Genomic DNA, 23,458 nt, shown 5'->3' on the forward strand with positions numbered 1-23,458 from the left:
GCGATCGGTCTGAGTCTGAGCATGTGAGCAAGAGCCACCCACCAAGCATCTAGGAATTCCCAGTACTGCCTCAGCGCACAGCCCACCACACCCTTACAGATTATTTTGGTCCCTCTGTGCAGAACACAGCCATAAATCCTCAACATGCTGTTAACATACTGTCCCCGTAACTGATTCTCGCAACTCCAGAAAGTCTCTCATATTGAAAGGCCTTGTCTAATTGCTTAATCCAGTACAACGGAGAGAGGGCAGCCTTAGCGTCTAATGTGTAACAGCGGTCTGAGTGGTCGCAGCCTGGCTGGACAGACAGCCACACATGGGTGGTGGGTGGACACCCTCCCTTTCGGGAGGCTAGCTCCCAGCCTTCCGCTTGAGGCCCTCCACCCCCACCCTCCTGCGGCCAGAGAAGCCCCGGGCTGCCCAGAACCCCAAGCCCTCCTACTCCCCTCCACCGTCAGAGGAGCCCCGGTCCAGCCCCAGCTGTGCTGGCCCAAACAGCTCCAGCCACACCAGCCAGCACACCTGAGCCCCGGGCTGGCCTGAGCCACCCGGAGAATGGGAAAGGCGGCATGCCTCCCTTCCCGAGACCTCCCAGCTGTCCAGCGGAAGAACGCTGAGCTTTTTATATGCGCCATGCAGGTTCCAGGGTGGCTGAGCAGCCGATATCTGCTACTCAGCTTCCCAGGGTTCATCAGTAATCTCTCTCGAGTCCAGGGAGATTACTGATGGAGTTGGGAAGCTGAATAGCAGATACCGTCTCCTCAGCTGCCCTGGAACCTCCATATCTCATAATTATAAGTAAAAACCCACAACCTGGCACTCCGCAGCTTAGCCTTCCCTGGCCTATTATACCTGCCGTCTATGCAGCTGAATTTAGGGAGCTGGGAAAATTGGAGGACGACAGATCAGAAGAGTGGGCTGAGCTCATGGCCTGGTTGCCCACCTTCTAGTGGGAGCTGATTGGATCACGTTGTGATAAGGTGTAGAGATCACTGGCATTTCAATCCAAAGCACTCACCTGTCCAGCATTGGCCCCTTCCCGTTCTCACTCATTCCCGTGTCTCTCCTGGGAGTGGCAGAGCTGCAAGCTGCTTTGGGAGATTTCTGGGAGGATGAACAATGAAGTAGGAAGGGCTGAATACTGAGTGGAGTGGGCCTTTCTCTCACTTAGGTCTGTGTCTCTCCTGTCTTCACAGGTTGATAGGCTGATGGAACTGCATTTTAAATATTTGGATGCAATGCAGGTGGCTGACAAGAAGATAGAAGGAGAAAAGCATGTATGTATCTCTTCCTTGTGCTGCTAGCCCATATCTCTAACTTCTCCTCTTCCTCCCACTCTGAGCCCTCAGCCGTGAAGGTATTTTTTTAATGTCCTGCACATGGCACGTTTTTGTCTTGGCTGCCTTCTACCCACCCTTGCAAACAGCTGAATGCCTGCTTGCCTGCAGAGGAGTTTCTTCTGGTGGGGCGGGTATCCTTTGGGACAAGGTTATACACAGGGGTTGACTGGCACGCTGCTGTTGGGCAAGGAAGACCTGAATCTCTGTGTAAGCAGCAGATGTTCCTGTCTATAGATGCTCAGCAGCCAAATTGGTGAATTCCAGCCAGACCACAGTGAATCCCCGAGCTCTGGCAACACAATTCACCACTCAAAGGACAGGCACTTGTGCTTGTGCCTCCTGGGCTACTTTGTGTCACTCACACAGACTCTAGCTGTGTAATTCCAAGGGCTTGTACTGTGCAGGTAATGAAAGAGAGCTCAGCGCGTTTTGCCTGCTGGGAGAAGGCATGTTGTTTCTGGGACTAACATAGCAACGAATTCCTGGCTCAGCCAAGCCAATGCTGTGCACTGAGCCTTCGTTTCTGTGCTGAGACTTATGCTTTGAGACTGCTCTCACCATGGTTTCCTCTGCCTCCTCTCCACAGCATGCTGTGTTTGGGAGGAGGTCTTCATTTACCAAAAGCTCTGCCCTGGAGTCACTTTCTTTTGTTTCTACCATATTTTTAAAAGTTCCATATCTGCTTTAGATTAACCCTGTCTCTAAAATGTGCCCGGCCTCCCTTCCTCCCTGTTCCCCTATAACTTCTAACTGTCTGCCTGTCACCACACCGTTCAAATGGCAGCCACCTTTCCCTGCTCAACTATGGGTCCACCATTGCTTTTCATTTGCTTCCAGCTCTGTAACACAGCATTTCTCTGTCCTGCCTCATTAGCCTTCTCCAGACAGGCATCCTCACGGTGCTCACACAGCTACTGCTAGCAACACCCCAGCACGAGTACTTTGAGTGGGGGGGCAGCGGTATTTTTGTCCGAGAAACAAGGTTAGAACCATATTGTAAAATCATGCTACAGCCTGCTGGGCTGGATTGGCTACTCTGCAGCACAGCTGTCTCGCAGAGTTCTCTGCTGAAAATTCTTGTCCTCACTGGCGAGAGAAGCTGTGATAGCAGGACCTGGTAGCAAGCGCTGCATTTCAACACAAGTGTAACTAGCTTGGCTGTGCTTCCACCATGCGCAGGGTCTAGGTGTAAAGGATTTTGAATTAACATATTTGGATTTATTTATTTATTTATGTGTGCGTATATATGTGTGTACACACACATTCACTGTACAGTGATTCCTGGGTCTAGGACTGCAGTAGCTATGATTCTCTTTGCATTCACTTTTACTAGTCTGAAACATTAATGGGGCTGGCAGATGGGGGGAGTAAGTGAAATGCAGTGTGACAATGACATGGTAATATTCAAGGCCTCCATCCCGCCTCTTTAGAGTCTTGATCAGCTGCGAGGGAGCCTCTATCCAGATTAGATGGGGCTGTAGCCAAAGACTGGTGTTTGCTCTAAATACCTACAGTGGATCGTTCTGAATGACATGAGCTTTGGTATCATGTAGTATTTTCTTGGAATTGAAGCTGAAACAGACTTTTCTGAAAGAGAGGATGAGCTGTTGGAGTCAGGAAGCAGCTTGCAGAGCTGTTAGTGAGTTTGGCCCGCTTCCCACAAGATTATCGGTATCAGCACTGAAGAGGGTGTGAAATTGATTAGCACTGACGGAGAGTAATCACGGCTGTGGCTCTCCCCAGCACATGAGCTGGCTCTGCATGACACAGGCTGCAAACCCCCCACCAGTCTCTGACAAACATCTGTCTCCTCAATGCCGAGGCCAGTTCACTGGGCACTGGCAAACATTCTGAGGGCATTCGAGCTCAGCAGCTTCATGGCTGCTCAGAAAGGCACAGGGGTGAGTGATTAATTGAATCACATCCGCTGCCAGCATTCAAGCTCCATATGGACAGCTGCAGCTTCACAAATGAACAGAGGCCTGCAGCAAAACAGTGTTTTCCCTTCCTTCCCCGCCCTTCCCATTGCTCCTGTTCAAACGCAGCAAGAAATGATTGATTCTGTACATTTCAGTGTTGGTGGGTGGGTTTCAGAGCTCAAAGAGCAGAGCTAAGGGTACTGTCTGGTGCCTAGCAGAGTGTGGGCAGCTGCTGCTTAGTCCTCTTCCTCCTCCCTCCCCCCACTGGCTCTGTTAGCTATTTATAGAGCCTCTTTTATCCAAAAGGATCTCAAAGCATTTCATGAATATTACACCTGCAGAATCCCTTTCGCCCTTAGTTGGAGGGCAGCAGCCAGTCAGCACATGGTATGAAGGGAGAGGGGAACTTGGGGCCCAGGATACTTGGGTGGGGGCCTTTCCCTTACAGAAAGTACCAGGGTTCCTCAGCATGCATGGAGAGCAGCCAGCACCTGTAGCTAAACTGCACGGGATACACTTCGTTTACATGGTAACGATGAGGGGCTGAACTGACCCTGTCAAAGATACAAATATTTCACCTTTGAGGTTTGCACCACTCCCTGCTGTTCCAGGTCTGGGCCTCTCCTACGTAGAGATGAGTGGCATTAGGAAGTCCTGTGCATTCACCCAGCTCAGCACATTTGTGACCGATCTGTTCCATTTGTGCTGTGTCCAACTCTCTCTGCTGCTTGACTTACCTGTGTTAGGGGCATGGGAAAAGGGGTCTCCCTTACAGCTCAGATCCTCCGTTAGCAAAAGACTGTACCCTCCCCGCAGTGTTCTCACCACTCCCCAATGCCAGCTCCCCATAGTTTGGAATGGCTAGAATAAATAGTTCCTTCTTACCCTGCCTCCCCTAGCTCTAGGGATGTTTGGGAGAGAGCAGAAATGTCCCCCATGGCCTTTGATCTTCTGCAGCACCTTCCATCTGAGCATGGCAAAGCCGTTTATGGGTATTAAGTTATGCTGCAGATCATCCCTGTGCAATAGGTATGTGTTCTGCCTCCAGGGGGCAGTAGTTTGCACCTCTTCAAGGCTGGCAGGCGGCAGCAGCAGAGCCAAAAGGTGACCAGGTGAGGGATGGTCCAGTGGTTAGCGCACTAGTCTGGGCTGAGGGAGACCAAGGTCCAATTTCTGCTCTGCCACACACATCGTGTGTCCCCTCAGGCAAGTGGTTCAGTCTCTCTGGGCCTCTGTTCTCCTCTGTATAATGGGGAGAATAGCTCTGTCTTGCCTCCCAGGGGCGCTGTGAAGCTCAATCCATTAAAGATTGTGACTTGCTCAGATCCTGTGGTGATGGGGGCCGTAGAAGGGGGATGGTTCACTTGGTGATTCCCTGTTGTGTTCATTCCCTCTGGGGCACCTGGCACTGGCCACTGTCGGCAGACAGGACACTGGGCTAGATGGGCCTTTGGTCTGACCGTTCTGATGGTCTAAGTACCTAACAGATTTTTAGCACCCTCTGCATGCTCTCAGCAGCTCAGATTTCCTCTTTTCCTTTGTAGAGACAGGTCCCAGTGGAAGCATGTGGAGGCTTATGAGGTGTCCTAATTGCAGCACTCACAATGCTAAAATAATTGGTCTGAAAGCTGTATTGTAAGCTCCTCTGGGCAGCGGCTAGGTCCCTGAGATGAGAGATCTTTCCAACATTTTATACTGTAAGCTTCTAGGAAAAGTTTATGGCGTATGTGTGCAGGGGGTCAGGCTGGATGGTCATGGTGGTCCCTTCAGCCTGGGATTCTGAGGGTATGTCTACACTACGAAATTAGGTCGAATTTATAGAAGTCGGTTTTTTTGAAATCGGTTTTATATATTCGAGTGTGTGTGTCCCCACAGAAAATGCTCTAAGTGCATTAAGTGCATTAACTCGGCGGAGCGCTTCCACAGTACCGAGGCAAGCGTCGACTTCCGGAGCGTTGCACTGTGGGTAGCTATCCCACAGTTCCCGCAGTCTCCGCTGCCCATTGGAATTCTGGGTTGATATCCCAATGCCTGATGGGGCTAAAACATTGTCACGGGTGGTTCTGGGTACATATCGTCAGGACCCCGTTCCCACCCTCCCTCCCCCCGTGAAAGCAAGGGCAGACAATCATTTCGCGCCTTTTTTGTCTGCTGCCAGCCAAAGATGTAAAGGATAGATGGAGTGGGTCAGAACAAGAAATAGACCAGATTTGTTTTGTACTCATTTTCCTCCTCCCCTGTCTAGATCACACTGCAGTCACTCACAGAGAAGGCGCAGCGAGGTTAATCTAGCCATGTATCAATCAGAGGCCAGGCTAACCTCCTTGTTCCAATAACAACGATAACTTTGGTGCACCATTTCTTATTGGAACCCTCCGTGCAGTCCTGCCTGAAATACTCCTTGATGTACAGGCACACCCTTTGTTGATTTTAGCTCCCTGAAGCCAACCCTGTAAGCCGTGTCGTCAGTCGCCCCTCCCTCCGTCAGAGCAACGGCAGACAATCGTTCCGCGCCTTTTTTCTGTGCGGACGCCATACCAAGGCAAGCATGGAGGCCGCTGAGCTCATTTTGGCAATTAGGAGCACATCAACCACCACACGCATTATCCAGCAGTATATGCAGCACCAGAACATGGCAACGCGATACCGGGCGAGGAGGCGACGTCAGCGCGGTCCCGTGAGTGATCAGGACATGGACACAGATTTCTCTGAAAGCATGGACCCTGCCAATGCATGCATCATGGTGCTAATGGGGCAGGTTCATGCTGTGGAACGCCGATTCTGGGCTCGGGAAACAAGCACAGACTGGTGGGACCGCATAGTGTTGCAGGTCTGGGACGATTCCCAGTGGCTGCGAAACTTTCGCATGCGTAAGGGCACTTTCATGGAACTTTGTGACTTGCTTTCCCCTGCCCTGAAACGCATGAATACCAGGATGAGAGCAGCCCTCACAGTTGAGAAGCGAGTGGCGATAGCCCTGTGGAAGCTTGCAACGCCAGACAGCTACCGGTCAGTTGGGAATCAATTTGGAGTGGGCAAATCTACTGTGGGGGCTGCTGTGATGCAAGTAGCTCACGCAATCAAAGATCTGCTGATATCAAGGGTAGTGACCCTGGGAAATGTGCAGGTCATAGTGAATGGCTTTGCTGCAATGGGATTCCCTAACTGTGGTGGGGCTATAGACGGAACCCATATCCCTATCTTGGCACCAGAGCACCAAGCCGGCGAGTACATAAACCGCAAGGGGTACTTTTCGATAGTGCTGCAAGCTCTGGTGGATCACAAGGGACGTTTCACCAACATCAACGTGGGATGGCCGGGAAAGGTGCATGACGCTCGCATCTTCAGGAACTCTGGTCTGTTTCAAAAGCTGCAGGAAGGGACTTTCTTCCCAGACCAGAAAATAACTGTTGGGGATGTTGAAATGCCTATATGTATCCTTGGGGACCCAGCCTACCCCTTAATGCCATGGCTCATGAAGCCGTACACAGGCAGCCTGGACAGTAGTCAGGAGCTGTTCAACTACAGGCTGAGCAAGTGCAGAATGGTGGTAGAATGTGCATTTGGACGTTTAAAGGCGCGCTGGCGCAGTTTACTGACTCGCTTAGACCTCAGCGAAACCAATATTCCCACTGTTATTACTGCTTGCTGTGTGCTCCACAATATCTGTGAGAGTAAGGGGGAGACGTTTATGGCGGGGTGGGAGGCTGAGGCAAATCGCCTAGCTGCTGGTTACGCGCAGCCAGACACCAGGGCGGTTAGAAGAGCTCAGGAGGGCGCGGTACGCATCAGAGAAGCTTTGAAAACCAGTTTCATGACTGGCCAGGCTACGGTGTGAAAGTTCTGTTTGTTTCTCCTTGATGAAACCCCCCGCCCCTTGGTTCACTCTACTTCCCTGTAAGCTAACCACCCTCCCCTCCTCCCTTTAATCACCGCTTGCAGAGGCAATAAAGTCATTGCTGCTTCACAGTCATGCATTCGTTATTCATTCATCACACAAATAGGGAGATGACTACCAAGGTATCCCAGGAGGGGTGGTGGAGGAGGGAAGGAAAATGCCACACAGCACTTTAAGCACAGCACTTTAAAAGTTTACAACTTTAAAATTTATTGAATGACAGTCTTCTTTTTTTTTGGGCAATCCTCTGTTGTGGAGTGGCTGGTTGGCCGGAGGCCCCCCCACCGCATTCTTGGGCGTCTGGGTGTGGAGGCTATGGAACTTGGGGAGGAGGGCAGTTGGTTACAGAGGGGCAGCAGTGGCAGTCTGTGCTCCAGCTGCCTTTGCTGCAGCTCAACCATACACTGGAGCATTCTGGTTTGGTCCTGCAGCAGCCTCAGCATTGAATCCTGCCTCCTCTCATCACGCTGCCACCACATTTGAGCTTCAGCCCTGTCTTCAGCCCGCCACTTACTCTCTTCAGCCTGCCACTTACTCTCTTCAGCCCTCCACCTCTCCTCCCGGTCATTTTGTGCTTTCCTGCACTCTGACATTATTTGCCTCCACGCATTCGTCTGTGCTCTGTCAGTGTGGGAGGACAGCATGAGCTCGGAGAACATTTCATCGCGAGTGCGTTTTTTTTTTCTTTCTAAGCTTCACTAGCCTCTGGGAAGGAGAAGATCCTGTGATCATTGAAACACATGCAGCTGGTGGAGAAAAAAAAAGGGACAGCGGTATTTAAAAAGACACATTTTATAAAACAGTCGCTACACTCTTTCAGGGTAAACCTTGCTGTTAACATTACATACATAGCACATGTGCTTTCGTTACAAGGTCGCATTTTGCCTCCTCCCACCGCGTGACTACCCCCTCAACCTTCCCCCCTCCCTGTGGCTAACAGCGGGGAACATTTCTGTTCAGCCACAGGCAAACAGCCCAGCAGGAATGGGCTATACTGAGTGTCCCTGAAGAAAAGCACTCTATTTCAACCAGGTGACCATGAATTATATCTCACTCTCCTGAGGATAACACAGAGAGAGAAAGAACGGATTTTGGTTGAATGCCAGCAAACATACACTGCAATGCTTTGTTCTACAGTGATTCCCGAGTATGTGTTACTGGCCTGGAGTGATAAAGTGTCCTACCATGAAGGACGAAATAAGGCTGCCCTCCCCAGAAACCTTTTGCAAAGGCTTTAGGACTACATCTAGGAGAACCGCAAATGCCAGGGCAAAGTAATCCTTTCACATGCTTGCTTTTAAACCATGTATAGCATTTTAAAAGGTACACTCACCAGAGGTCCCTTCTCCGCCTGCTGGGTCCAGGAGGCAGCCTTGGGTGGGTTCGGGGTTTACTGGCTCCAGGTCTAGGGTGAGAAACAGTTCCTGGCTGTCGGGAAAACCGGTTTCTCCGCTTGCTTGCTGTGAGCTATCTACAACCTCCTCCTCATCATCATCTTCTTCGTCCCCAAAACCTGCTTCCGTATTGCCTCCATCTCCATTGAAGGAGTCAAACAACACGGCTGGGGTAGTGGTGGCTGAACCCCCTAAAATGGCATGCAGCTCATCATAGAAGCGGCATGTTTGGGGCTCTGACCCAGAGCGGCTGTTCGCCTCTCTGGTTTTCTGGTAGGCTTGCCTCAGCTCCTTCAGTTTCACGCGGCACTGCTTCGGGTCCCTGTTATGGCCTCTGTCCTTCATGCCCTGGGAGATTTTGACAAAGGTTTTGGCATTTCGAAAACTGGAACGGAGTTCTGATAGCACGGATTCCTCTCCCCAAACAGCGATCAGATCCCGTACCTCCCGTTCGGTCCATGCTGGAGCTCTTTTGCGATTCTGGGACTCCATCATGGTCACCTGTGCTGATGAGCTCTGCATGGTCACCTGCAGCTTGCCACGCTGGCCAAACAGGAAATGAGATTCAAAAGTTTGCGGTTCTTTTCCTGTCTACCTGGCCAGTGCATCTGAGTTGAGAGTGCTGTCCAGAGCGGTCAGAATGGAGCACTCTGGGATAGCTCCCGGAGGCCAATACCATCGAATTGTGTCCACAGTACCCCAAATTCGAGCCGGGAACGTCGATTTAAGCGCTAATCCACTTGTCAGGGGTGGAGTAAGGAAATCGATTTTAAGAGCCCTTTAAGTCGAAATAAAGGGCTTCACTGTGTGGACGGGTGCAGGTTTAAATCGATTTAACGTTGCTAAATTCGACCTAAAGTCCTAGTGTAGACCAGGGCTGAGACTCTCCGAATCCTCCTGTTTATCCCTGTCCTTCGTGGGCCACAGGGAGAACAGGATTGCCTGCATTGTCCCGAACATGCTCATAAGCCTCGCAACTCTACATTAAGACCATGACTGTAACCAAATCTCATACTGCGGGGTCAGGACGGAATCCACCCTCATATGCATGATTGCCTTAATGCATTCTGGGTTTTTTTCACTTTCTTCTGAAGCATCAAAGATTGGCCAAAGTCGGAGATGCGGCCTAGGCCAGCGTGGACCAGTTCTCTGAGGTATACAGAGAATCCTTTATTTGATGCCTGGCTTGTGTGTCTTGCTCACCTGCTTGAGGTCAAACTGGTCACCAGATTTGAGGTGGGAAAGGAATCTTCTCCCCTCCTGCCCTGGTCATGCTGGCTGCGACACTGGGTTCCTTGGCAGCAGTGAATGTGGTTTGCCTGTTAGGTTCCTGTGGGCATCTCACCTAAACAATTTCCCTGCCATTGTAGGGACCTCAGACCTTGGTAGCACCTCGGTCCCTCCTGTTCTCTATCTGTGGACATAAGTTTAGTATCTTGAGGACTGCAATGCATTAGTCTAACTGAAGTCATTGGGCTCAGCATAGGGGTGTCGGGGTGAAACTGACTGGCCTGTATTATGCAGACTAAATGATCGAATGGTCCCTTTTGGCCTTACGCTGTATGGAATCTCTTACATTAATAAGAGTGTCCTACAGGTCCCAGCACAGTGGGTCCCAATCCTGGCTGGGACCTGTAGATGCTACTGTAATATTAAATCTGTGCATTCTCTGTGCTGCCAAGCTCATAACTGAGTAGCAGAAGCCCAGCAGCCCCTCCCAGAAAGTCCTGTCCAGCATTTTTCTTCACAAGACAGCTCAAGGTGGCTGTAGATTTTGGCAAAAACTATGGCATGCCGTGCAGTAACCCAAGAAGGGCACTATGACTCCACCCCTCTATGGGAAACTTCCAGTTATGTGTAAAGTTGCCTCCCCTTCTGGACCAGGTGCTGAGGGACAGTAGATAGAGGTTAGAGATGCATCTTCCTTCAGCTGGTCATTTCAAGATGGTTCTGCCAGCAAATGCCCCCATCAGACAGTTTCTGAATTCATGGCCCTCTTGTGTCCCTCCCACTTTCCAGGGAGGCAGGTGAGTCCGTCACCCCAGGCACAGTGCGCATTAGTGGTTATTCACAGGAGTTATGGAATAAGTTTCTGCTCTCCTTCTGGTTCCCAGAAATAAGTTGTCTCCCCTCTGGATGCCTAGAAAAAAACAAGAGCATTGGACACTAAAATCTGCAGAAGTGGGAACTGGGAAAGGCTTGGAGGTGTTTGCTTGCTTTGTTTTGTAAGCCCCATTTGGCTCTGAAGTGTCTCAGGGAGTTTACTGTAGTAGAAGTAGGCAAAGAGAACAGAGTCTCCCCTAACACTGATTCCCACAGACACGTACCTGCACGTACCTATTGTACCTCAATCATCACATCTGACATTGATGCTTGGCCCTTCAGTACTTGCTCTGCCACTCAGGGTCAACATAGTGCCCGAGGCCTTCACCAAGGTGATCAGCCTGAGGGGAGCTGCCTAAGGTTTTGCTAGGATTCCATACTTAAAAAGGCTTAGCCCTCTTGGGCTTTGCCTTCTCGGTAACTTCCTAGGCAGGGCTTCACTCATGCTCCTGATTAATCTCCTGCAGTGAAGGACCCTGTCCCCAGGGAATCTGGATCTACAGGTCCAGGTCCCCCAGCAGGTTCACTACCGCCTGGGCTGGGGTAAATGAGACTTCGATCTACTCCTTCCGTAGATGGATGAAAGCCACATTATGCAGGGAGCTTGAGAGGCTGACTTAGTGGAGCCGAATTTGGCCCAGTGTGAGACTTGGCTTCATATCAGTATGGCGGAGCTATGCACTTTCTGCGGGGTTGGAAGTGATCAGGGATGAGTTAGCAACATTCACCCAACACCCACGTGAAGCCAGGGAGTACAGTCCACGCAAACTTCCTTTTCCAACACCAGTTCGTCTTAGTGCTTTTCAGCTGAGTCTCTAGCAAATAAAGCCTAGAAAATATCGAAGCCTTGGCTTGTGGGGGAAGTATCTTGTTCTCTCTCCAGCGCTTTAATCCCTTCTGTAGGAAAAGGTGCGGAACCCCCTGGGCTCTTAGCTCAATCTAGAAGGAGATATAATTATAGGCAGCAGTAACCACAGCGAGCTTTGAAAGGGGAAGAAAAAGGCAAGAGGTGGTTTAATTTTTTTTTTAGTTCCACAGAAAATTATGCTCAGCAGGTTTATTCAATAAAATGTTCTCTCCAGATACTTTGCACTATAATGACTTACACATTACATGCTAATTGTGCTACAGTTAAGTCATTCCACCCTTGTCAGGACAGGATGGACTGAACTAGAGCTAAAGCAGTGCCCACAGATTTTGATTGCTTAAATGGGGATTTGTATTAGTCTGGCATTTGAGTTCAGTTTGAATTGCATGGAATTGAATTGAGGGCCAGAGATAATGAGGGGGGTTAATGTAAAGTGTAAGCAGTGTAACTGTGTTCACTGGAGGGCATGCAGATTGCAGAATCTGGCTACATTTACACAGTTGTTTGGTCTTTTGCTGTCTGTATTGTGAGCTTCTTCAGGAGCAAGCCAGGAGGCTAAAGTGAGCTTTATAAACTCCCCTACTGGGATTGCTGGGTCAAGTCCTGTTGAATGCCCCATCACACTTCCCATTTCTAGCTCCCAAAGCTTACTGTAGTTGCAGCCTTATGTTTACTGATTCCATGGAGGTGCTAGGCATTGTAGCAAACAGTGAGCTTTTCAGCTATTGCAAATTGACCGCTCAGTTTACAGATGCACAAGCACGACTTGGCATGTAGGCAGAAATGAAAACTTCACAAAAGACAGTGCAGTTGCTTTCTGTATGCAGTTTTGAGAACTCAGCTGTCACCTTGACATGACCTAGATGTAGACCTTCTCTTTTTCCTGCAGTAGGAGCTATGACCCCATCCAGGAGTCAGTCCCAATCCTGCATTTCAAGGAACATGATGGCAAATAAGTGTGTGTGAGCAGCTGGGAGATCAGAGTGTCTGTTTTCACTGAAAGAAAAGGAGTACTTGTGGCACCTTAGAGACTAACCACTTTATTTGAGCATGAGCTTTCGTGAGCTACAGCTCACTTCATCGGATGCATACTGTGGAAAGTGTAGAAGATCTTATATACACAGAGACCATGAAACAATACCTCCTCCCACCCCACTCTCCTGCTGGTAATAGCTTATCTAAAGTGATCACTCTCCTTACAATGAGTTTTCATAGTCTCTGTGTATATAATGTCTTCTGCAGTTTCCACAGTATGCATCCGATGAAGTGAGGTGTAGCTCACGAAAGCTCATGCTCAAATAAATGGGTTAGTCTCTAAGGTGCCACAAGTCCTCCTTTTCTTTTTGCGAATACAGACTAACACGGCTGTTACTCTGAAACCTGTTTTCACTGAGATGACAGGATGCATAAAACACAGTCTCAATGCATCTTTGGCGTATTGTTCAAGAACACAGGCTGCATGGAACAAGTCACTCTCCTTTGGTAACACTGTATGGGCCTCAAGCACCTTTTGGACTCTGAGTGAATTTACCAGGGCCCTTAACACTGTTTCTTTGCAATCTTTTGAAACCACATCATTCTGTCCAAACCAAGATAAAAGATGTGTTTAGCTAACACATTCTCAAACTCTAGTGGGGATGTGGCACTATAGGGGAAGTCTAGGCTTTCACTTGGCCACCTTGGTATGTGTTAAAGAACACACTGCTTTGACTACACTTGGCTTTAGAACGTGCGCATCAGCTTAACCTTTCACCTTTAAATCTCAGTTTAGAGAGGGCTTATAGGACTCCTCTAGTACATGTGGGTCACAGCAGCATAACTAGGTCCTACTGGGATGCAGGGATGGAATGCCAGGTCTTTGGTGTTTTGTAGTATTTTCTGTCTTCCCCGCTCTCCTTTTGCTTTGGACATTGTTCCAGTTCACTGTGCAATTGGGCTGCTGTGATTTGAGAGCAAATTGCAAATCTTTACACTTGGTCCTGGTCATTCCTGATCCTCCTGGTGACTGATTTACACCCCAGTTCTCTGCTGGCTCCTCCTGCCAATCCTACACGCATGTACTCTGCTCTCCATCCCACAGGCTTGTCTCTTTGTCCTAGGCTGGATCAGGCATTTAATGGTGAGTGAGTTGCTGGTGGATACCTGACTCACAGGACATGCCAAGTACCTCAGTCATGAAATCACCTCAGTAGTGCGGCAGACATCCTTCTTCTTTGCCTTTTGCCTCTCCCCATGTGAACCTGCCCAACACAGCAGGGTGAAGGGAACGAGGGGATGAGCTGCCTACATGAGTGCAGGATCCAAGGCCTAACAGCAGTTTTCATCTCCGTGCCTGAAGTGATGTATAATGTTCTTGCTTTTAGCTCTACACTTTTCTTAGGCTGGTCAGGGCTGACTCAGGTCTGGTTTACCCTGGGAACTTACCTCAGCATTGTTACATCTCTCAGGGGCGTGAAAAATAAACAGCCCTGAAAGACGTACCTGTACTGAGCCTGACCTACCGCACCCCCTGGTGTGGACAGTGCTAGGCCAGTGGAAGAATTCTTCCATCGTCCTAGCTACCGCCTCTTGGGAGGGTGAGTTAGCTATGCTGATGGGAGAACCCCTCCTGTTGGTGTGGTTAGTGTCTACACTGAGGCACTGTAGCGGTTTAAGTGTAGACAGACCTTCAGAATGGTGTGATGGCATTCCTGACAGTCTGAACCGGTTCTCTCCCACACTGCTCTGCACTGTCAGTTCTGGCTGTCCTCGGATGAGAGAGATGAACTGACACACATGTGAGGAGAAGGGTGTGGAGCATCTCTTAAGCCCACTTTGCCATGCTGTGCAGAGAAATGTGATCTCTCTACATTGTAGTGGCAGATCCGTCATCCTCTTTAGATTTTGAGTCTTCACGTGACACTCTAGGCCTGTCAGTTCTCCCTCATTAGTGTGAGAGGAGCTCATTCTAGTTTCACAGGAGCCCATCTTCTTGCTGTCTTCTCCCATCAGCAAGGGGCATCTCAGTGAATACTGGTGGCAGATTAGAAATGGCATCTGAGTCTCATTTGGAGGGTAGCAACTCGACGGCTCAGAGAAAGACAAAGTGGAAAGGTGGCTATTTGGTGTTGTACTGCAAAACAGATTAACATTTAAAGGCGGCTGTGGTTAAAAAAGACTATAAAAAATGGCACCTTAGTACTGTACATATCTCCTTACGATGTGTCTCATGAGTTGTATCTGCTTAATTTACTGGTACCCAGCAATTTTGCCTCCCTGTCTGTGCTGCAGAGCCTGTGATATCTAAGGAAGGGACAAGCCACCTTCTTTGCTGCTGCCTGCATAATCCAGCAAAGAGCTGAATGCTGCTCCCCAGAGCAAGTCTTCCTGTTAGTGATGTACATAAGAGAAATAATGAGGTTGCCTCTATGCGGAGAATAGGGGAATTTTTGAAATACCTTCATGAACAATGTGGGACTGCGTGCTCACTTTGTATGCCTACCCACTGAATGTTAGGGGTTAATTTCTCTCCGGGATGGGGCAGGTAAACAGGTGGATATCATGTACGCCTGGCTGGGCTGGAGCCAGTTACCTTGTCAAGAACTGACTGGAATCAGCACAGGTGAATAGTGTGTCCTGGAACGACAACAGACGTTCCAGTGACTGAACAGTGGCTTTCAATGACTGGGAGCCAAGGAAGCTGACCCTATGAACAGAGCGTTGCTGCAACTGGAGACACAGAGTCCAGGAGTGACCAGACAGAGTCTGCTGCTGCTGCACATTGAGGGTCAGAGAGTGACTGATGAAACCCAGGAGGCTCCGTGAGAGCGCGGGAGATGATTCTGTTATCGTGTACTCTGAGTTACACTTGACTGTGCCATTCTAACCTGGACCCTCCTATGCTGTAGTCCAGCTGGCTAATAAATGCTGCCTTTTTTTGTAAAGGCTGTTCTGTCTCCTTGCAGACACTGGTTGCCTTGCTCCCTAAAAGGACCAGATCTCTGTGAGGAATCTGAACTCCTTTGGACACTGTGGAGAGTCATGTGAGAAACAGGCGCTGTCGTCCGAACGCCCACATGGTGTTGCCCTGTGGCTTGCCCCTGTAAAAAGCTGCACCGAGGTCCTAGTGAATGGTGGGGTATTCCCAAAGAGATTGTGTAGAGGCTGGGATGTCGAACCCCTGCAAATCCATGCCTGGCTGCAGCCCTGGCAATCTGAAATCCTATCCGTTACTTTGTGCTCAGTGTGAGAATTAAGTGCTGTCAAGGGCGATAGGCGTCAGGGGTGGTGGAGGAGCTGCTGTGGACCGAACTTTGAGAGCATTTAAAGGGCCAGCACGTCCCTAACAGACTATGTATGCTTCAGGTGGCCAGTTGGCGTTCTGGGACGTTTCATAGGAGCTGTGAGCGGGCTGTCAGGAGTCCCCCCTGAGCATCTCCTGCTTTGAGCAGGGGCTTGGATAGAACCTCCTGAGGTCCCTTCCAGCCCTGATATTCTATGATTCTAGGATCCCAGGCATTTGAATGGCAACAGTTGCTCTCCAGCCACAGGCGTGGAGTAAACCTGGAGCTGCAGCATCCCTTGCTATACAGGGGGAAATGTCTGGGCATGCTGCACAGTGGTGTAGCCACAAGCTTTCCCCACCCACAAAGACCCTACGTCCTGTGGCACAATGAGTTCCTGAAGAGCTGTATTTCGGGGTGGCCAGGCCCCTAGCACGGTCTGTAACCCACTATAAGTGCCACTCCTCCCTCCCCCCACCTCAAACAGGAGCACTCACTTTGGTTCTGCTGTTGGGGCCCTTTGTGCCGGTGGGGTGGTGGGCAAGTGTAGAGGGGAAAGAGGAAGAAGAGTTTGCCCCAGGACAGTTTGGGGATTCTCCCCTGAACTCAAGAATAAAGGCTGCCATAGGAGCGTAGTGTTAAATCTGGAAAGTTCTCCGTCCCCTGCTGGGGCTGCCGCGGAGCGCCTCTTACCGCATGGGCGTGTCACTGCACGAGGCGGTCTTGCTGTCCGTCTCCCGATCAGGCTTGTTTTAGTTGGGCTCGAGGATAGTTGTTGTTTTTCCTTTGCGGGATTGCCAGTGAGTGACGACTTGCATGCAGCAGACAGAGCTTCAACACCCCGCTCCGCCGTGCTGCCATGCATCACGAGCTCTCGGCCTGCGAGGCCTGGTGGCATCCGTCGAGTTCTCCAGAAGGTGTTTGCAAGATGCCAGGAAGCCTGTCCTAGTGCCGGCTTCCTGAACTTGAGAGGGAGGGAACTCGGTGCTCGCATAACGTTCAGAAGCCTTTCCACAGGCAGCAACGTCCCGCTTTTGAACTCTGCACGGCCGTGTCCGTGCCCGTTCTTCAGGGAGCTGGAGGGTATTAAAGTTACCTGGGGCTGCTAGAGTCCATGGTTTTCTGCCCCTTGGGCATCCCTATGTTGCCGATAACCCAGTCGATGTTAAAGCCTGTTCTGAGTCTCTCACACTGAGTCCTTCGGAGAGGACTAACTTATTTCATTCCACATATGGCCAAGTCAGGAGATTTGTCGTCCTTCCCCGTTTTGGAGGCATTAGTTGAGTTGTCCTAGTTCTGTGTCTAAGGCGTGTAGAGCAGTCACTGAGAAGAGCCCTTGATTACTGGAAGAGGAAGACTAAGAGGGTAATAGACTGTAGGGCCCTGCGTAGGAAAGCAGAGCTGGGTTTCGAGTCACACTAGATTAAGATGCTGAAACCCTGTGTTAAGATGCAGGGTAAATATTAAGCTCTTGTCTATGCTAGCAAGGGCCTGCCAGCAGAGCTCTGATGGAAAACCCTGCTCCTAGAGACACAGTTTATCCTGGCAAGAGCTCTGTTGCTGGTGTAGCTTATACCTGTTCCCTGAACAAAATAAGCGATTACTGCCATCATAACCGTGTCTAGCACAAAGATCTCCGTCAGGAGTGTGATATTTTTTAAACCACACTCTTAACTGACAGAGATGTTGGCAATATCGGTTAGTACACACCAGGCCTCTGCCAGTCTGACAGGTGGGCACAGTTAGCTCCAGCTGGAAACTGAAGGTGGAGGGAGTCTCTCTTTGGGCCCAGAGACAACAAAGGAGCTAGGGCAGAGGTGGTCCTGAAGGAAGACTCTTAAGTGCAGGGTAGGGACTTAACCTGTGGACAGACACCTTAGGATCCCGTTAGTATTTTGGGCAGTGGGGAGGAGTGAGATGGATAGCTTAGCGCCCGCCCCCCCCCCCCCCCCATTAACAGGATTCTGTGGGGTCCTGGTAGCTTGATTCACTGATGCTGGCCTGGTGTTAAATATCTCACCAGGACACACACTCTGCTTCCCGATAGATGTGTTAGAGAGGGGCTATGCATGAGGCATCTGCTGAGGGACACCTCCTGAGCACTGTCTGTGTCCCATCTCAGCACGTTTCCAGCAGACGTTATGCTCAGGAGTTTGTAATGTGAGAGTCTGTTGCAGAGGTGGGAAGAGTTAATTCTCCTCTTGGTGACTAGGGGACTCTGCCTATAATTGCATTGCAGAGGTAGGCTCAGAAAGCCAGAAAAAGTTGGTAGCCGAAATCAGCTTGTGGCACTTGTGACCTTGTGTGCATCTTTGTCTGCGGCACACACACAGGACGTTCTCCTTGCTGAGCATTGCAGGTAGAGTGTACTCGCTGGTGACGGCTCTAATGAGGAAATATTGCGCTGCTGGTTTGTGCCCACCTGCCAGACCACTGCATAATAAATCAAATGAGCTGCAGAGAGCTAGCAGGGCCTGACAGGCTGCTTCCTTTATTTTCTTAAAAAAAACCTCTACTGTGAAGATTGTGAAAGGTCACACATGACATGAGTTACAGCTGGCCTCTCTGAAAATGGAGGGTACCACCATATGGGGGTGGGTTTGGTGGGCCTTCCCCACGTAGGGACTGTGTGAGTTTATTGCTGGGTTATCCTTTGGCAGCGCTGTGGAGAAAATGTTCTGTATACGCATTGTGATGACTTTCCATGGAGATGGGTGAGATGCTGGCAGCTGCCTCCTTTTAACATCCGTACCCTGTGTGTAGGAAAAGTGAGAGCTTCCTTTGGCAGCTTCCCCTACACATTGCTATTGCCTGGGCCTGGCAATCTATTGTCTGCACAGCACACACGCTCTGGGCCCACAGAGGTCTGCTTACAGGTCCAGATGCTTAGCCTTGGGGAAGAGAGGGAGAAGCAGTGCTCAAGTTGCTCTCTGTAACCCCCATTGACTGAAGGGGGCACTGACTGGCTTTGAGAGGAAGCTCTATCTGGTCCTCCGTATAGGACAGGAAATCACTGTGCTGTAAAACCTTTCAGAGTAGGAGGAGTAAAAGGGGATGACAGAGGTTCCCAAAGGATCCTCCTCCGGCCCCTTCAAAAAAACCAACCCCACTCTTCTCTTATGCCAGGCGCTCTTCCTGTCCTAAACAGGACCTGTTCATGCTGAAATGAGTGCTTTGGATAGCATTCCTTACTGTGCTGTTCTGCATCGACCCCCTCTCCTCCCCCCCGTGGTCATTGTCCTGTCCCAGGACTATCTGGCAGAACTTCAGCAGGTGCAGCTGTCACGAAAGCCAGTGGAGCTATGATTGTTCATGCCAGCGGATGATCTGCTGCCTGAATGTTCCCAGTGAATGAAGGTGGAATAGCCAACAGTTTGGTGGTGGTGAATCTGCATACTGGGTAGGACCTCTAGGCTTGGATCTGTCTTGTTCATGTGGCCGGGACGCGGAGCTCCAATAGATAGGTCTTTGATCTGCTGAGGATTAGTAGCAGCCCTTCACTAAAAAGTGACTTTGTGAAAGAACTATGCACATTTTTCACATCAAAACTGGAAACAGTTGCAATTGATTTTTCCCCCATTTTGTTGTGGAATCAGAAATCAGCCTGACTTTGAAATTCTTATAAACTTGTTACTGAAAAAGAAAAAAGTGCTCATTTGCAGGTGAGCACATTTTAGAGACAAAGGGTGAAAGTTTGCTCAGAAGTGAAAGGAATTGAGTGAAATTAAATAAATTTTCCAGAGAAGTATAATTTTGTAAGAGAAGTAAATGAGAACTTGCAGTTTTTGATACTCTTTTTCATTGAATATACTTTATGTATCGGCAAATTTTTGCAAGTGCAAAATCCTATGAAGTGGAATTGGGACGATTTTTGTTTAAAGAACCCACCTCCCAATTTTTCCTAGTTTTGCAGTCTGTTTTATGGGGAAATGTCTTGGCTTGGAGAAGGATGGTGGACACAACGGCTGAGTTCAAGAGTTTGGGGAGTGGGAAAGCAGAGGGATCAGATCCTAGGAGCTCTGTCAGAGACTCCATTTCCTAGTGGGGGAAAGCTATGAATATACGGCAAAGCAGATAAACCTTCTATAGTGAGATTACAAAAACGCCAGATACTTTGTCTTTTGTTACATGGACCATAGCAATATGGGGGTAGGGCGCGCTCTTGATCCATCTGATAACTCCTCCTTTTGCCATCCTTTAGGATATGGTGCGCCGGGGGGAGATAATAGACGATGACATGGAGGATGAATTCTACCTCCGTCGCCTAGATGCTGGTCTCTTCGTTCTACAGCTCATCTGTTACATCATGGCAGAGATCTGCAATGCCAGTGTCCCCCAGGTAAAGACACTGCCGGCTTCAGGCGAAAGATGGCGTGCTCACCTGGGCTTCCAGCCAAGACACACACAGGGCTCTGAATCCCCTCCACTGCTCCTCAACCCTACAGGAACTTCTCTTCACTAGACTTTATTTTTTTTTTTTTTAAGAAATCTCCCATCACAGTTGCTCTAGTGGGCCAAGAACACCAGCATTGTTAACACCACGTGGTCTAGACCAGCTGTGAGTAGGGCCTGCAGTCCCAGAGGTAGAAATGTTGGTGCCCTGTCTTACCATTGGAGGTAGTGCAATTTCCCAAACGTCTCATGTAGGCACCACCTAGGTCTCCTGTGAATTCCCACCGTAGCTGATTCTGGCTTGGGGTCTCAAGCCATGTGATATGCCACGGTCCTTGGTGCACACAAATATAGAGCTTTGTGGGCTGGGGTGGGCACACGTTTTGCAAACCCATTGGGTGAGTCTTTCAAAACTTGCCTGGCTGTGCACTGTGAGAAGTGGGCTTCTGAAGGTAGATGGGAGTTTAGTACACTCAGGATTTCTGCACTCCTGCCAAGAAAATATGACATTCATGGTCTCTGTGCTGGGAATGACGTCTGTTTGTCCTCTCTTCTCTCCCTACCAGATTCGTCAGAGAGTCCATCAGATTCTGAACATGAGAGGCAGCTCCATCAAGATTGTTCGGCACATCATAAAGGGTGAGTTTCTCTTGCTCATTGGTTTGTAGTACCCCAGTCATGTGCCTTTGCCCAGGGCCATCCTCCCTGAGAACAAGGGACTAGACAGAGCTTGTTCAGACTTAGCAAAGTTCTAGTTGAGTTCATGAGCTGTTTGCATCCTTTGGTGGCAGCAGCTGAGGGCTACAGAGTGGCAGCCCTGTGAACTGGGGAGGAAGAAAGTTGTTCTTGTGAGAGCTACGCCTCGCTCTGCAGTGCGTCCCAGCCAGGTCTGTTGGTGGTGGCTGTAACATGGAGGGGAGAAAGAAGAAGCATCTACATGCAGTGCTGTGCCCTGGTGATGAAAGGTGAGACTCTACAGCACCCTCTGACATGCGAGAAATGAGAGCTCCTGGGAAACGTCCCTGGAAGTGTTGTGGAGTCTCATCTTTTGTCCCCATTACCCCGCCCCACACCATCTGTAGCATATCCATGTCCATGGCGTGTTCGTCTTGCTCTTAGCGAAAGATGAATATGGGTTAGGGCGTTAAAATATCACTCTCCCGTTTTAAGATGTAGCTGTTGTGATTTGCAGTCCTAGCTTTAATAGAGTGTTTGCAATTTATAATGCTTGCATTAAATTAAAGCAATGCTTATTTGGGCTCTACCATGTCAGCTCCAGGCCATCCCGTCTCTTCTCCAACATAAATAGTCAACTGAATTGAGGAGTAGGAGGGCAGAGACACGTAGCAGGCTGCAGAGATGATCCCCCGCAATAAATTTCCTCCTCTGACTTGCCACTCCAGATGGCTGGTCTGTTAAGAGTTGGCTAAAACAGCTGTAAATTCCCTGACAGCCCAGGGTGCAATTCCTTATTGAACAGCGTGGTCATGGCTGGCTGGTTCTGAGGAGCTGGGTTGGTATCTGTGGGTGCTGGGGGATGAGTCTGTTCCCTCTGAGGGGAGGGGGAGTGTCTCAAACGTGGTGTGGGGCTGTGAGTTGTGCATTGGTCTGGGCTCTCCTGGCTCTGAGTCCAGAGCAAAGAACAGCTGCTGGCCTGTCCCTTCTACCCGACAGTATCGGTGCGGACAGGAAGAGAGAGAGCAGCTGTTTCTGCACCCACACCCTTCCCTACCGTGCAGAGGGGAGGGCGAGGGAGTGAGCAGTGCACTGGTGCAATGGGGAAAAGATTGAGGCGATTAGGGACTCCTCCCTGGATGCCGTGTAGCTGCTGGGGTGCTGTCAGCCGTGGTGCAGAAGCCGCACATGTAGGAATAGCAGAGGCTAATCTGCACTCCGTGCTGGTGTTTGGGCCAAATTCATCCTTGGTGTCACTCAACTGACTTAACAGGAGTTACCGCAAGAATGAACTTGGGGAAAGCTGCCTGCCAGTTGGAGTACTGGGTTTAGTCTGCGGGGGGTCCAACACACTAGCCCTGCGTGTCCCCCTTGAGAGGCTAGTGACAGAGAGGGGGAGGATTTCTAGCCCGTGGCACAGCGGGAGCAGGAATCCTGCACTGCAAAGTGGCGTAACTCCAGCACCATCCCTGTGGATTGAGTCCTTGCTGAAGCCCCCCACCCGCCTCTCTCGCCTCTCCCCCTCCTTTTCCCCCCCACTGTCTGGCTCACTCTCGGGATGGGCGAAGTCTGGGATCATCCCTTTCCTGCATAGTCTTGCTCTCCACTCCGTGGGTTTCTCTTGTTCCATTTTTATTTTCTATTTATGCATACTAATTAGGTGCCTGCTTTTTAGTTTGGTTTTATGGCCTACATATTCTCCATGTTTCTCTGACATCTGATGGGTCTCTGGGGATTGCTGCAAATTGCTTATGATGCAAGTGAAGCAGTAGGCCTCTTTTCCTCCGGTGGTTTTTCGGTGTGGGAGGGGTGGGCAAGGGATACGTGAATCTCTGCAGACTGATCAGGCAGTCCCCTAACCTGTTCTCCTGAAGATTGAGCCGCACTTAGAGCTGGAGCATTCATATTCTCCTCAGGTCTTCAGGAGTACATGGACTGAGAGGGAGCAGTTTTTGGAATGAAAGTTTTGCCTAGTAGATAGAGCACTGGCCTGGGACGCAGGACGCCTGGGTTGTGTTTATGCCTCTGCCACTGGCCTGCTGGGTGACCTTGCTGAGTCACTGCCCTGCCCATGCCCCAGTTTTCCCATGTGTAAAGTGGAATTCATGACCCTTTGTAAAGCACTTTGAGACATACTGATGAAAAGTGCTGTATTAAATCGTGGTTATTTAAGCTGATCTCCCCTAGAAGAACAATTGTATAAAAAGGGACACTTGCCCTTACAGGGAGGAACATGGACTGGTGATTGCTGATCCATAGAGGGGCCATTCTGTCCTGCCTCTGCCCCCTTGTCATGCCATTGCCCCAGCCCCCCCCATGGGCCTATCATGGTTTCAGAATAATGTCCTGATTGGTGAGTGAGACATCAAAAGCACCTAGATGCTAGTGATGGGCCCGCTAGTAAGATAGCTGGGAGGGAGGAATGTGTATTAAAAGTTAAACCAAAGCTTAACCAAAGAGAAAAGCAAATGCTTTATAACTGCACAAAATTTGGCCCATGTTCCCTCAGTGTATGTTCTCTGCTGTTTCCAGTATCCTCTTATAAACCTGGAAATATTTCCCTCTTGATTCTGGCCGTTCTGTAACCATTGTATTTTCTTTTGTCTA

At 49.8% G+C, this 23,458-nt stretch overlaps 1 protein-coding gene across 2 annotated transcripts in view; it reads left to right on the forward strand.

Annotated features, from left to right (window-relative positions):
• Nucleotides 1-23,458, forward strand: part of CTNNBL1 (catenin beta like 1) — a 112,526-nt gene that overhangs the window by 86,830 nt on the left and 2,238 nt on the right. For both annotated transcript variants that reach the window (XM_073308594.2, XM_073308595.2), the window contains 3 exons: nt 1,197-1,277; nt 19,986-20,123; nt 20,743-20,815. In XM_073308594.2, coding sequence (XP_073164695.1) covers nt 1,197-1,277; nt 19,986-20,123; nt 20,743-20,815 — 292 coding nt within the window. The remainder of the gene's footprint in view (nt 1-1,196; nt 1,278-19,985; nt 20,124-20,742; nt 20,816-23,458) is intronic.

Source organism: Lepidochelys kempii, chromosome 13 (genome assembly GCF_965140285.1).
Source record: "Lepidochelys kempii isolate rLepKem1 chromosome 13, rLepKem1.hap1, whole genome shotgun sequence".
In the NCBI taxonomy this organism is placed as follows: domain Eukaryota; kingdom Metazoa; phylum Chordata; order Testudines; family Cheloniidae; genus Lepidochelys; species Lepidochelys kempii.